At 36.6% G+C, this 15,334-nt stretch overlaps 1 protein-coding gene across 12 annotated transcripts in view; it reads right to left on the reverse strand.

Annotated features, from left to right (window-relative positions):
• PPP1R12A (protein phosphatase 1 regulatory subunit 12A) overlaps positions 1-15,334 on the reverse strand; it is a 169,936-nt gene that overhangs the window by 99,890 nt on the left and 54,712 nt on the right. For all 12 annotated transcript variants that reach the window (XM_069584117.1, XM_069584119.1, XM_069584120.1 and 9 more), the window contains exon 2: positions 6,237-6,367. In XM_069584117.1, the coding sequence (XP_069440218.1) occupies positions 6,237-6,367 (131 nt within the window). The remainder of the gene's footprint in view (positions 1-6,236; positions 6,368-15,334) is intronic.

The following is a 15,334-nucleotide window of genomic DNA, read 5'->3' on the forward strand; positions in this document are numbered from 1 at the left end:
AGTCGTGTCCGACTCTTTGCGACCCCATGAACTGCAGCATGCCAGGCCTCCCTGTCATGCTCCCTGAGTTTGCTCAAACTCAGGTCCATTAAGTTGGTGATGCCATCCAACTACCTCATCGTCTGTCATTCCCTTCTCCTCCCTCCTTCAATCTATCCCAGCATCAGGGTCTTTTCAAGTGAGTCAGTTCTTGGTATCAGGTGCCCAAAGTATTGGAGTTTCAGCTTCAGCATCAGTCCTTCCAATGAATATTCAGGACTGATTTCCTTTAGGATAGAGTGGTTGGATCTCCTTGCAGTCCAAGGGACTCTCAAGAGTCTTCTCCAACAACACAGTTCAAAGGCATCAATGTCAGCCTTCTTTATAGTCAAACTCTCACATCCATACATGACTACTGGAAAAACTATAGCTTTGACTAGACAGACCTTTGTTGGAAAACTAATGTCTCTGCTTTTTAATATGCTGTCAAGGTTGGTTACAGCTTTTCTTCCAAGGAGTAAGCGCCTTTTAATTTGATGGCTGCAGTCACCATCTTCAGTGATTTGGGAGCCCCCCCAAAAAATGTCTGTCACTGTTTCCACTGTTTCTCCATCTATTTGCCATGAAGTGATGGGACCAGATGCCATGATCTTAGTTTTCTGAATGTTGAGTTTTATGCCAACGTTTTCACTCTCCTCTTTCACTTTCATCAAGAGGCTCTTTAGTTCTTTTCGCTTTCTGCCATAAGGGTGGTGTCATCTGCATATCTGAGGTTATTGATATTTCTCCCGGCAGTTTTGCTTCCAGCTTGTGCTTCATCCAGCCCGGCATTTCTCATGATGTACTTACTCTGCATATAAGCTAAATAAGCAGGGTGATAATATAAAGCCTTGACATACTCCTTTCCCGATTTGGAACCAGTCTGTTGTTCCACGTCTGGTTTTAACTGTTGCCTCTTAACTGGCATTCAAATTTCTCAAGAGGCAGGTCAGGTGGTCTGGTATTCCCATCTCTATAAGAATTTTCCACAGTTTACTGTGATCTGCACAGTCAAAGGCTTTGGCATAGTCTATAAAACAGAAATAGATATTTTTTCTGGAACTCTTGTTTTTTTGATGCTCGACTGGATGTTGGCAATTTGATCTATGGTTCCTCTGCCTTTTCTAAAACCAGCTTGAACAACTGGTAGTTCACGGTTCACGCACTGTTGAAGACTGGCTTAGAGAATTTTGAGCATCACTTTACTAGCATGTGAAATGAGTGCAACTGTGCGGTAGTTTGAGCATTCTTTGGCATTGCCTTTCCTTGGGATTGGAATGAAAACTGACCTTTTCCAGTCCTGTGGCCACTGCTGCCGAGTTTTCCAAATTTCCTGGCATATTGAGTGCAGCATTTTCACAGCATCATCTTTCAGGATTTAAAATAGCTCAACTGGAATTCCATTACCTCCAATAGCTTTGTTTGTAGTGATGCTTCCTAAGGCCCACTAGACTTCACATTCCAGGAACAGATAAGAAAGCCTTCCTCAGTGATCAGTGCAAAGAAACAGAGGCAAACAACATAATGGGAAAGACTAGAGATCTCTTCAAGAAAACTAGAGATATCAAGGGAACATTTCATACAAAGATGGGCTCAATGAAGGACAGAAATGGTATGGACCTAACAGAAGCAGAAGATATTAAGAAGAGGTGGCAAGAATACACAGCCAATTCAGTACCTCCCACGAAAGAAAGATGCTAATGCGTACATTTCAATACATGACCCATGAGTATATAGTAAAACAAGCCATAATCTGGCCATTAACATTATACTCCCCAAACTCACTTCATTTATTCTTCCTCTAATCCACTCTGGAGAAGAGGCATTATTAAACAATCTGTTTTTCATTTCCCCTAAGATTTCCACCTCACTCAAAGCAGGGAGAAGCTGAAAGTAATTACTTTGGGGAAAAAGTGAGATGACTTACGAGTGAGAATATAAACAGCCACCTCTCATCTACTCACTAGGTTCCTGCCAGGCTAGAGACCAGATGCGAAATTCTTAACTGTCTGGAAACTGAACTGTGACCTTCCATTCTTTGCTCTACTATCTCTAATGTATTATCATGCACAACCAGTGCCCTTTCTTTTTAGGTCAGTTTAAGTTTGATGCGATTTATTATTGTTCAGTCGCTCAGTCGTGTGCGATGATTACCTGGATCTAAAATCATCCCAACTGACACAGTGGATATTAGCCAAGCCTACAAGAGGAAATTGTTCAGAAAAATTATCTTTTCAAACTCAGAATTAAAAAATGAAATACAAGGATTAAACATATGAAGAAAGAAATTGAGTTTTCATTTTCCCAGAAAAGATAGATAAGATAATGGTCAAAAGTTAATATATATGGAGTATTCCAGGAACTCTGCTTGGTGGGTTACATCAGTTAACCCTCACAACAAACCTAGACAATATTAATCCCTTTCTATAGAGGAGAAAATTGAAGATTATTAACACTAAGCAACTTGCCCAAGGTCATACCCTTAGAGATTGGCTGAGGAAGCCTTCATAATTCACATTAGTTGACTCCAGAGCCTACATACCAAATATTTAAGGACAGCTGAAGATAAATACACATTAGCTATTTTTCTTCATGAAGATGAAATCCAAGCCTTTTCTTGAGCATGAAAAGAATAGAAAGGAATAAAAAACTTGAAAATCATGATTAAAATTATGAATAACCAGTACTGTTTTACAATGGCAGGGAGACTCCTTCGTTTTATACATAAAGAAATCAAAGCCCAGAAAGAGGAAACAAACTGTCAAAAGATGTTGTGCAGTCAGTATTAGAGTCAGTAATAAAATTCAAATAGCTCAGCTCTTCTAACTCCTAGAGCACTTTTCATTTCACCAAACACTACCTTTCCCTTCAACTGCTATAATGTATTTCCAATACACATGGCTGAGGGGATGGAGGGTGGGAGGATGGGCTGGGGTATACACGTGCATGAAATGAACAAAGAAAGAAAAATATGAAGAATTACTAAAAGAGACTCCCAGAGTCAGTCAGTCAGTTCACTTCAGTCGCTCAGTCGCGTCCCACTCTTTGCGACCCCGAAGACTGCAGCATGCAAGGCTTCCCTGTCCATCATCACCTCCCGGAGTTTACCCAAACTCATGTCCATTGGGTCACTGATGCCATCCAACCATCTCCTCCTCTGTCGTCCCCTTCTTCTCTCACCTTCAATCTTTCCCAGTATCAGGGTCTTTGCAAATGAGTCAGTTCTTCTCATCAGGTGGCCAAAGTACTGGAGTTTCAGCTTCAACATCAGTCCTTCCAGTGAACACCCAGGACTGATCTCCTTTAGGATGGACTGGTTGGATCTCCTTGCAGTCCAAGGGACTCTCAAGAGTCTTCTCCAACACCACAGTTCAAAAGCATCAATTCTTCAGCGCTCAGCTTTCTTTATAGTCCAACTCTCACATCCATACATGACTACTGGAAAAAGCAGAGATATTACTTTGCCAACAAAGGTCCGTCTAGTCAAGGAAATGGTTTTTCCAGTAGTCATGTATGGATGTGAGAGCTGGACTCTCAGAGTAGTACTATCATATTCAGTACTTATTAGTTGCTAAGCTTTGATGTGAGCAGATAGAGTCCCTTGGACTGCAAGGAGATCAAACTGGTCAATACTTTAGCCACCTAGCCACCTGATGTGAAGAAATGACTCACTGGAAAAGACCCTGATTCTGGGAAAGACTGAAGGCAGGAAAAAGGGACATCAGAAGATGAGACGGTTGGATGGCATCACCAACTTGAAGGACATGAGTCTGAGCAAGCTCCAGAAGTTGGTGATAGACAGGGAAGCCTGGTGTGCTGCAGTCCATGGGGTTGCAGAGATTAAGACACGATTTAGCGACTGAACAACAACAACAACAACAACACTGGGATTATTCTGCCATATGGTAGTTTTATTCCTAGTTTTTTAAGGACTCTCCATACTGATCTCCATAGTGGCTATATCAATTTACATTCCCAACAACACTGCAAGAGTATTCCCTTTTCTCCATACCTCTCCAGTATTTACTGTTTGTACATTTTTTGATGATGGCCATTTGACTGGTATGAGGTGGTATCTCATTGTAGTTTTGATTTGCATTTCTCTAATAATGAGCAATGTTGAGCAACTTTTCATGTGTTTATTAGCCATCTGCATGTCTTCTTTGGAGAAATGTCTGTTTAAATCTTTTGCCCACTTTTTGATTTATTTGTTTGTTTTTCTGGTATTTAATTGTATGAGCTGCTTGTATATTCTGGAAATTAATCTTTTGTCAGTTGTTTCATTTGCTATTATTTTTTCCCATTCTGAGGGTTGTCTTTTCACGTTGTTTGTAGTTTTTCCTCTGCTGTGCAAAAGCTTTTAAGTTTAATTAGGTCCCACTTGTTTATTTTTGTTTTTATTTCCATTACTCTAGGAAGTTGGTCATAGAAGATCTTGCTGTGATTTATGTCACAGACTGTTCTAAGTTTTCCTCTTAAGAGTTTTATAGCTTCTGGTCTTACATTTAGGTCTTTATTCCATCTTTATCTTTGTGTATGGCATTCTTTTACACGTAGCTGTCCAGTTTTCCCAGCACCACTTAATGAAGAGTTTATCTTTGCCCCATTGTATATTCTTGCCTCTTCTGCCATAGCTGTGTGGGTTTATCTCTGGGCTTTTTATCTTGTTCCATTGGTCTATATTTCTGTTTTTGTGCCAGGATCAGTGTGTCTTGGTGACTGTAGCTTTGTAGTATAGTCTACAATCAGAAAGGCTGATTCCACCAGCTCCATTCTTCTTTCTCAAGATTGCTTTGGCTCTTTGGGGGTCTTCTGTGTTTCCATATGAATTGTGAGATTTTTTTGTTCTAGTTCTGTGAAAAATGCCATTGGTAATTTGATAGGGATAACAATGAATTTGCAGACAGAATTTGATACTATAGTCATTTTCACAATATTGATTCTTCCAACACAAGAGCATGGAATATCTATCTGTTTATGTCATCTTTGATTTCTTTCATCAGTGTCTTACAGTTTTCTGTACACAGCTCTTTTGTCTCCTTAGGCAGGTTTTTTCCTAAGTATTTTATTCTTTTTTGCTGCAATGGTAGGGGATTACAATGATTTTTTTCATTTGCGTTTGGCTCATGAGGCACCTGCTTACTGAGCTTTTTTGCCTTTCCACTTTGCTTTAAGCTGAAGCTCTAATACTCTGGCCACCTGATGTGAAGAACTGACTCATCTGAAAAGACCCTGATGCTGGGAAAGACTGAAGGCAGGAGGAGAAGAGGATGACAGGGGATGAGATGGCTGGATGGCAGGCATCACTGACTCAATGGACATGAGTTTGAGCAAGCTCCAGGAGTTGGTGATGGACAGAGAAGCCTGGCTTGCTACAGTCCACAGGGTCGCAAAGAGTCAGACACAACTGAATGACTGAACTGAACTGAATTTGCTTCAAATGCCAAATTACTGTAGAATCATTGATGCTGAATTCTTCGGCAACTTTTTGTGTAGTTGTAAGAGGATCAGCTTTGGTGACTGCTCTCAAACTGGTTGTTGTCAGCTTCCAATGACCAGCCACTGCGTTCTTTATCTTCAAGGCTATTATTTCCTTTGCAAAACTTCTTGAACCACCACTGCATTGTACATTGGTTAGCAGTTCCAGGGCCAAATGCGTTGCTGATGCTGTGAGTTGTCTCCACTGTTTTACGATGCATTTGGAACTTAGAAAGTTCCAAAGAGAAATCGCTCAAATTTGCTTTTTGTCTAACATAATTTCCCTAGTCTAAAATAAATATAAAATAAATAGCAAGTAATAAGTCACTAGCAAAAAAACATATAGCAAGAAATGTGCATTAAAATGATGTATAACCACATTTATTTAAGAATGTATTCCAATATTAAAGAGCAAAATTCAACAATGCAAACCTGCAATTACTTTCGCACCAACCTAATATTAACCTTGAGTCATCTGACAATACTCTACATGTACTCAAGAGAATTACTCTTATCAGTTCAAAGTATCAAAGTCAAAGACAGGAGGGAGACAAGAAGATGACCTCACACCAAGAGACAATATCTGGATTCCCACAACCCACTTATTCTCCTTCCTGGGAAGAATAATTTTCATCAATCAAGGTAATATAACAGTTTTCTCATTTATCTATAACAATTCCCATAAAATCTCAAGTCTCTAAAACAGTGTTTGGATGAAAATGAGCACAGCACTGGCTTACTCTGCAATGTCGAGGTATCCACAGGAAGCAGCTGCATGCAGAGGTATCCAGCCTTCATTATCAGGTTGGTTAATATTCGCTCCATTTTCTACCAGAAACTTCACCATATCGACATTGTCATCAATGCAAGCCTAAAAACAGAACAGAAAGCAGGATCAGAAAAACTCTGAATCAACACTCCCAATAACACATTAACAGAATAAAATTACTATCCTGGAGCTTTCATAACAAATACTTTCTAAAAGGCAGTCTGCTGCTATCTTGATTGTATTTCTATCAAGCAGGTAAATGGTACTACAAATTTTAATAATACTTGCTTAGATACACAGAACAATACTATATAAGACTAGACTTCTTATGCTAACCCCATGACAAAAACAAGTACATGCCAACATGAAAACAATCAAAACATTATAATTAAGTACTAATAATACACTCTATAGCAGTGGTTCCCAAAATGTGATCTGTTTAGGGAAGAGGGATCCTTTCAGAGAGTTGACAAGATCAAAACTATTTTTATAATAATACTAAGATGGCATTCCCTCTTTATACTATGTTGACATGTGTACTTGATGATGCAAAAGTGTCAGTTACGAACATGCTTGTGTCTAAGCACAATCCAAGGCAGTGGGAGAAAAAAGAAAACACTGCACTCTACTGTCACTGTAGTCACAGCTACACACTCACAGGTTTATTTTTTCCCACAAGCCATTCTTACTTATGAATGTCCTTGACAATGCAGTAAAAACTATAAATCATATTAAATTATGACTCAACTATACATCTTTTAAATATTTTGTGAAACAAGATAGGAAGTATGCATCAAGATTTCTTCCAAGTATAATGACTGCCCTGAAGAAAAATACTTGTATAATTTGCAAGCTGATCTAGCCACTTTTTCCATAGAATACCATTTTCTAAAATAATTTTGTTGGGGTATGTTTACAACGTTGTGTTCATTTCAGGGGTATAGCAAAGTGCACCTGTTATACATACAACCACTCTTCTTCAATTTTTTCCCCATACAGGCTACAATGGAATATGATTTTTACTTAAATGACAAATTATAGTTAGTCTAGCTTGGGCTGTGGCAGAAACTTTCTTGAAAATGAGCAAAGTAGGTCTGTCAAAACAACTAAAAGTATTTATTACTAATGATAAATTCAAGTTTTCAGGAGAAAACGAATTAGTTACTTTAAAAATGACATTTACTTAACAGAGGTAAAGCCCTGCTTTAACTCGTTTAAAATGAATTAATAAATACATAAAGTCCTCCATTTTAACCTTCCCTGGTGGCTCAGTGGTAAAGAATCTGCCTGTCAATGCAGGAGACGTGGGTTCAATCCCTGGGTCGGGAAGAGCCCCTAGAGAAAGAAAGGCAACCCACTCCAGTATTCTTGCCTGGAGAATTCCATGGACAGAGGGGCCTGGTAGGCTACAGTCCATGGGGTCGCAAAAGAGTCAGACACGACTTAGCGACTAAACAACAAATTGTAAATAGTAATATATACAAACCACAGAAACAAGTTTCTTTGAAGTCCTTCATAATGCTGTATCCCCAGCACTTTATATTGTTCTCTGCATGTAGTAAGGGCTCCATAAATGAATAAATGAACAAGAAAGCTAAGATTCAAAGAGACTAATTAAGTAGGTTGAATAAGCCACAGAGATAGGAAATGACAGAGCTGAAATTCTATCACAGATGTTCAGATTCCCCAAAATAAGCTCCTTCCACACTTAACACCATGTTGACAGATGTTCCTGTTTCATCAACTATTTCTCATCTGTTTGCAGTTTCTGAAACAGGGTATCATACATTCTAGGCACTAAATAGGGCTTTCCTGGTAGCTTAGCTAGTAAAGAATCCACATGCAATCCAGGAGACCTAGGTTCGATTCCTGGGTTGGGAAGATCCCTAGGAGGAGGGCATGGTAATCCACTCCAGTATTCTTGTCTTGGAGAATCCCCATGGACAGAGGAGCCTGGTGGGCTACAGTTCATGGGGTTACATAGAGTCGGACACGACTGAGCGACTAAGCACAGCACACCACAGGCACTTAATAAGTGTTTGCTGTATAAGTAAAACAATTTTCCTTTACCTATCACAGAAACAAAGAAAAATACTTTCAGTAGCTTCTTCCTTGGGGGAAAAAGACAAAGTCAGTGTCAAGAAAAGCACTAAGGACAAAGTACTTCATACCTGAAGCAGGAAAATTCTGACAGGTGTTGGATGTAGGCTCCAGTTCTGGCTCTGCCATAAATACTGTAGCTGGGAACAAGTAATTTAATCTTTCAGGGCTTTGTCTTTCAGGTGGAGGAAAGAATTTGATGGGTTACATATCTCTAAAATTCCCTGACATATTTACATTCTTATATATTTATGATCCTTCCATTTGGAACAAGATGGCGAGATCCCAAAATGCCCAAATAGTACATACAGCAAATGGTAAATGAGTATATAAGGAATATTCATATAAAGTTTGAGAATACACTGCTTGGGAAAAGAATTGTGTTTTTCAAGGAGCAGTGATTAAAGGGTAGGAGAAATGTGAGGACTGCAGCTGTCTGATAACAAGAGAAGAAACATCCAAATTTTACTGCATTAGGAAATAGTTTATAAAATGTTATTTGAGATAGCTAATGACTCACAGTTACTTAAATAATACAGACCTATTTATAAGTTTAATCATTAATTTTCCTTGGGAAAAGATACTAAATTCTATTCTCTCTGTCAACCTCTCAATTCCTATCGGCGCCAGAACAGTCCTCTGATGTTTATCACTGCTATAAAAATATAAAACCCTACCTGATAAACGTGTTTAATACTAATATGACTGTTTTTTTAAAAATGGAGAAAATTTCAAATAAGACATTAAAGAGATATGGGAAATGCTCACAACATATAAGTTTATTAAGATGTAAAACAGTTTGCCTGATTATAATTTTACTTAAAAAGGACACAAAGGATTAGAAGAATATACAATAAAATTAATAGTCCTTATCACTGGTTGTGAGACAATGAATAATTTTTATTCTTTAAATTTTTATTTATTTTCAAAATGTTTATCATAGGCAATGCTTACATAAAAAGAAAATCTAAGCTTTGGTTCTTAAAAATATTAAATCTATTGTGTTGTAACATGGAGAAATACCAAACTGCTGGTAAAAGTGTAAAATTCATATAACCCCTTTAGAAAACCTTTGACAATATCTACTCAAGTTATAGTACTGTTAAATAAATGGGGTGGGATGTATGTGCATATGGGGAGATTCTACTCATATAACAGAATCCTATACATCAATGAAAAAAGAACAAACTAATGCTACCTTCAACAACATATGTAATCCTCTCAGACATATACGTGAGTGAAAAAAGGCAGACACAAAGGATACAAACTGTGAATTTCCAGGCAAAACTAATCTCCAGTTATAAAGCTCAGAATCATGGTTAACTCTGTGGGGAAATAATGGAAGGAGCATGAGGGAGCTTTTGGGAAGACTGAAAATGTTCCCCAGCTTTCTGATTTTTATATAGACATGTACAAATGTAAAAATTCACTGAATTATATGCTGTATACTTTATTATATGTAAATTATACTTCAATTTTAAAAGCTAAAAAAATAAAAAAGAACTAGCATGTATTAAAAACCTACTGTGCATTATCTTCAGTATAAAACATTTCATTTATCTTTTCCTAAATTGTACATGCTATCAAGTTGATGTATGACAGAAAACAACAAAATTCTGTAAAGCAATTATCCTTCAATTAAAAAATTAACAAATTTTAAAAATAAATAGTATAAAAAAATAAATTGTACACATTAAAACATGTCTTCCTTTATCTATCTCCTGCCTCCTGCAGTTCCAAGTATCAAATGGAATCTCTTTTTTAACTGATAACCCTTTAAATATTATGAGTTCTCCCTGCCACCCAAATTCTCACATATTCTTTTTAAGTATCTGGCTACTCTTCAAATTATATATGCTAAAAAGTACATATGCCAATGCCAAAAGAATAGAAAAGATCACATTAGTATAGAATGCTAGCTCATGAACAACAATTACAAAAGGGCATAATAGCAGTGGGTAGGAAGTACTAAAATATCCTTTGGAACATAAAGAGATCTTGTGATTAAGATGGTCCATATAGGTCTCATAAGAATATACATTTAAGCAAGAGTTTGAAGATTGCATAGGAGTTGTTCAATTCAACTAGAACATCACTGAGTAAAGGCACTATGATTTTAAAAAATGCATGGAATAACAGAACAGCAAGTCATGCAAAAGGTATATAGTATCTGTAAATTATAAAACAGAATAAGGCTAGGTGCGAAAAGGTCTGAATATATTGCAGGTAAAAGATCTAAATATTAAGGCACAGATGACAGGATTTGACATTAGAGGTAGCTTTTGATCTGCTTTTTGTTCCACTCATCAAGAAAACCTGGAATATTTATATCAGTAATAGTGGCTCAATTCAGGCAGTAGGGGCAAGTAGAGGAAAACACTGTCAAGTTTCAGGAAGATGATGTTTGAAAAAGCTACTCAGAGTTTACAAGCAGAGGGTTAACATGATCAGATTAGTATTTCAGGAAGATTACTGGGAACAGTATGAAGAGGGAAGAGCCTGACCTGAGCAACGGTTATTCAGAATGAATATATATTAAAAGAGAAATTTAGGACAAAACGTACAAGGCTTAATTAAAGATTGGATATGAAGGATGAGGAATGGGAGGAGGTCATTCATGAACATAAACACCACAGGTCTGAAAAACAAGTTGAAGAAAGATGATTTTAGCTTTGGATATGCTGAATTTCTAATCATGCATTTCCAGGGGCCAACTGGATATGCAAATCTAGAGCTTAAAAACAAATGTGGGATGAAAATATAATTTGGGAATTGCCTGCATTAAGGTAATAATTAAAATAATGGAACTTGGAATCATTCAGGGAGAGAATGTAGAGAAGTGATTTCTATGAAAATAGTTAAAAGAAAGGTTAAGTTATAATCATTATATTCTTCCTGGAAGACAAAGATATTTGTGTTATTTTAATCAGTCAGTTAAAGAGCATTCTCAAGAAGCTTACCATGTAGCATGGCATTCAAATACACAAGTAAATAATAATATAAAAAGGAATATAATAAATATATGGCTGTATATTTATTATGAAAGCTAAGAAAAGGAAGAATGGTTGTCATCATGGAATATGTCCCGGAGGAGGCTCTACACACGAGTTTAACAGATGATTCAGTAACAGAGTCACATATGGGGCATATGTGTAACATAAAGGCGGGATCCAGAACAGGGTCTTATTTGCCATCTTATGAGTAACTCTTTGACACTGAAGGTAAGAGTCTCAGAACAAATGACTAACTTTTAAAGTTTCTCTATTTTAAGAAGGTGACTACCCTAGCTCTTTGAAAAAACATAAAAAGTTATTTCTCAATAAATGAAATGTTGCTGATTTTGATTTTAAATGTTTAAGGTCAGTATAATGTAAGAAACATCAACAAAAATACCTAAAGCTGGTAATATTAAATCCGCTTTTGCCTTTCTTTACATGTTTTTGAAACATTTAAATATAAATTAAATGCTAAAACACTGTCATAAGACATATATTATAAATGAATCTCAAGTTTGTGGTGTAAATTGTTCAGTGAATTCTCCTGAACATTTACAAAGCATACACAAGAAACTGGCAGGCATGCCCATAAAAATATTGTTGCTAAGAAAATCAAAAGCTACCACATGCAGCACATTAAGAGATACAGGACTTGCTGACTTTAAACAGCTGACTAAATATGGTCAGTATATTAAGTCATACATGGAAAGAAAGAGAGTGACTCAACTGTACTTCTAAAATCTTATCTGACATGATTTATCTGAAGTTTTTCTACATATCCCAAGCTATTACCAGTAACAGATGATTGTGTGAAGACACTTTTGTCATTTAATTCCAGGTACAGGCAGCTTTGTCAACTTGAGCTACAATCGATTTCAAAAAACTCATTCAAGTACATAAAACATCTGTTTTTATTGAAAAGAGGGCCTACTTATTTTTCTCAGCAAGTTAGCACAAGGACAACTTTGTTTCCCACTCATTTTTAGGAAAAAGTTGAAACACCTGATAGAAAAGGACTGAATTATAAATAGCTGCACAAAATTGGCTCTGAAAAGACAGAATCCATGCCTTAAAGACAAATTATGTATGGGTTAGGCATGGGAGTTGAAAATCACTGCATTTCATTTCTAGAAGAGATAAAAACAAATGTATTTAGCAACTCTGTAATGCAATTAAGTAAAATCACAATTACAAAATTAGAGGCATTTGAAATAAATTCTAACATGTTATATTCCTTTTCATGAAGGTGGTTTTGCTCAATGTACAGACTAGCGCCACACTGTCTGGGATTAATCCAGTTCTGCCAGTAGGCTAGTTGTTGTTGAGTCAATTATATATAAAACATCCTGTATGCCACAAATTCCTCTGGAAAATGAGGACAATAACAGTACCTAGTTCAAAAGTTTACTATGAGAGGTATATGAATTAATACATAAATTGCTTAGCGCAGTACTTTTCAAATAGTAGGTGCTATTCTGTTTATATCAACACATAATCTGAAAGCTAAATCATCACCATTTAAATTTTTCTCTTTTTATATTCTAATCCAAAATTTACTATTTCATCCCTTATAAATTACAAAACAAAGTTAAATGACAGAGACTTGTCAAATATTCTTTGTAGTACCACTTTGGGTGTAAGTCCTATCCACCAATATTTCTATGAAGATGATTAAATTTTAAAAGATTCGCTAAGAAAATTTTAGGGATTTCAAACCTCCTTCCAACAAATTACATACAGCACAGGAGGATAAAACAAAGGAAATGATTTGGTTGTATAAATGTAATTACAACAACTTGGGTAAAAATATATAATTATAATAATTAGATGAAGTGAATACAGTTTGCATCTAATCATTAGTGACATAATTACTGATAGGCAAAAGACAAATTAACCTGAATACAGAAGTCCTCTAAAACAGTTTCTACTTCCTTGAAATAACTCTTTATGGCTCTTAGTAAGGAAAACTTAGTTCTGCTCAACTGGTGGGAAGAAATTTGTAGATATACCAGGAAACAGTCCAAGGCCTAAGCATTCAGGGTGATATAGAAATCAGTGAGTGTTCATCAAGAGGAAGTAAACTGGAGACACCCAAACAAACTTTCTATTTTAAAGGAAACTGAATTTGGACATATCAAAGGAGGAATTACAGATGTAGTTTACACAAGAAAAACAATGAAGAGCTCCAAGCAGTACTCCCTTAACAATAAAAAATGAATACCTTGGTCTTGCACTGAGACTAACAACTGAGCATATACAACCTTAGGAGATCACCTGTTATATATTTTTTAACTAAAAAGATTAATTCTTTACTTTTTTTAATTGGTAGAAAATTGCTTTACAATGTTGTGTTGGTTTCTGCCATACAACACCAGTCATAGTTATATATATCCCCTCCTCTTGAGCCTCCCTCCCCTCACCATCCCACTCTCCAAGGTCATCACAGAGTGCCAGGCTGGGCTCCGTATGTTACACAGCAACTTCCCACTATTTATACATGACAGTGTATATATATATGCCAACGCTATTTTCTCAGCTCGTCCCACCCCCACCTTCCCCAGTCCATTCTCTACTAGGTTCATCAGTACCATTTTTCTAGACTTCATGTGTATGCATTATCAAACAATACTTGCTTTTCTCTTTCTCACTTCACTCTGTGTAACAGGCTCTAGGTTCATCTACCTCACTACAAGTGACTCAAATTCATTCCTCTTCATGGCTGAGTAATTTTCCATTTGTATATATGTACCCCATCCTCTTTACCCATCCGTCAATGGACATCTAAGTTGCTTCCATGTCCTGGCTACTGTAACTACTGCTGCAATGAACATTGGGGTAGCTCAATTATTATATTTAATTATGAAAGTAAGTTCAGCACTGCATTTTAGTTAAATGACTTTATTTTTTGGCCTTTCTTATTATATAAGCAGACAGGATATAGGTGTAAAAGTAAAGGCCTAGTCTTATCATAAATAACATTCAAATTATAAAATGAAAGAATAAATTCAAAACAGATTAGACACAATGGCTAAATGATGGGAAATTTTTCATTTGAAAAAAGAAAAATTCAGACTTATGTATATACAATATCCATAGGAGACACAATGCCTGACAAGGAGAAGATCCAATTTATATTTGTGGAGTCAATGAACTGGACAAGGCAAAGAGACTATAACAAAATTGCACAATTTTTTTTGAGCCCTCTCCTCCCACAAGACAAAAAAGTTTCTAGGGCAAAAGTATAGTCACCCATTGGTATTTGTGGGAGACTGGTTCCAGAACCCCCTGCAGGTACCAAAATCTGCAGATGCTCAAGTCCTTACTATAAAATCAGGGTAGTATTTGATTATAACCTGTGCACATCCTCCAGTATACTTTAAATCATCTCTAGGCTACTTAAAATACCTAATACAATGTAAATGGTTGTAAATACAATGTAAATGCTACATAAATAGTTGAAAGCTTGTGGCAATTTCAATTTTTTGGAACTTTGCGGAATTTTTCTGTGAACTATTTTCAACCCTGAATGGTTCAATCTGTGGATGTAGAGGAGCGCTGACTATAATCCAAGCACTGCTTAAACATTCATTCATACACCCAACAAGTATTACATTAAGTATCTGAATGAGAATGCCAAAACTTGGAACCATACTTGGTTCTTAAAAACACACCTTGTATGTATTCTTATTCCATAGGTGTTATTTCCTTTATTGAGATCTATAAAGCAGTAAGTTAAACTTAGATCTTTAGATGCCAAAGACTTTCATTAGAGGACTTAATAAGGGAAAAATATCACTTCTAGAGTTTAGAATCCTTGTCTATGCTGTGCTAAATCACTTCAGTCATGTCCAGACTCTTTGTGGACCCTATGGACTGTAACCCACCATGCTCTTCTGTTCATGGGATTCTTCAGGCAAGAATACTGGAGTGGGTTGCCATGCCCTTCTCCAGGGGATTTTCCCAACCCAGGGAG

This window comes from Ovis canadensis, chromosome 3 (genome assembly GCF_042477335.2).
Source record: "Ovis canadensis isolate MfBH-ARS-UI-01 breed Bighorn chromosome 3, ARS-UI_OviCan_v2, whole genome shotgun sequence".
Lineage (NCBI taxonomy): Eukaryota > Metazoa > Chordata > Mammalia > Artiodactyla > Bovidae > Ovis > Ovis canadensis.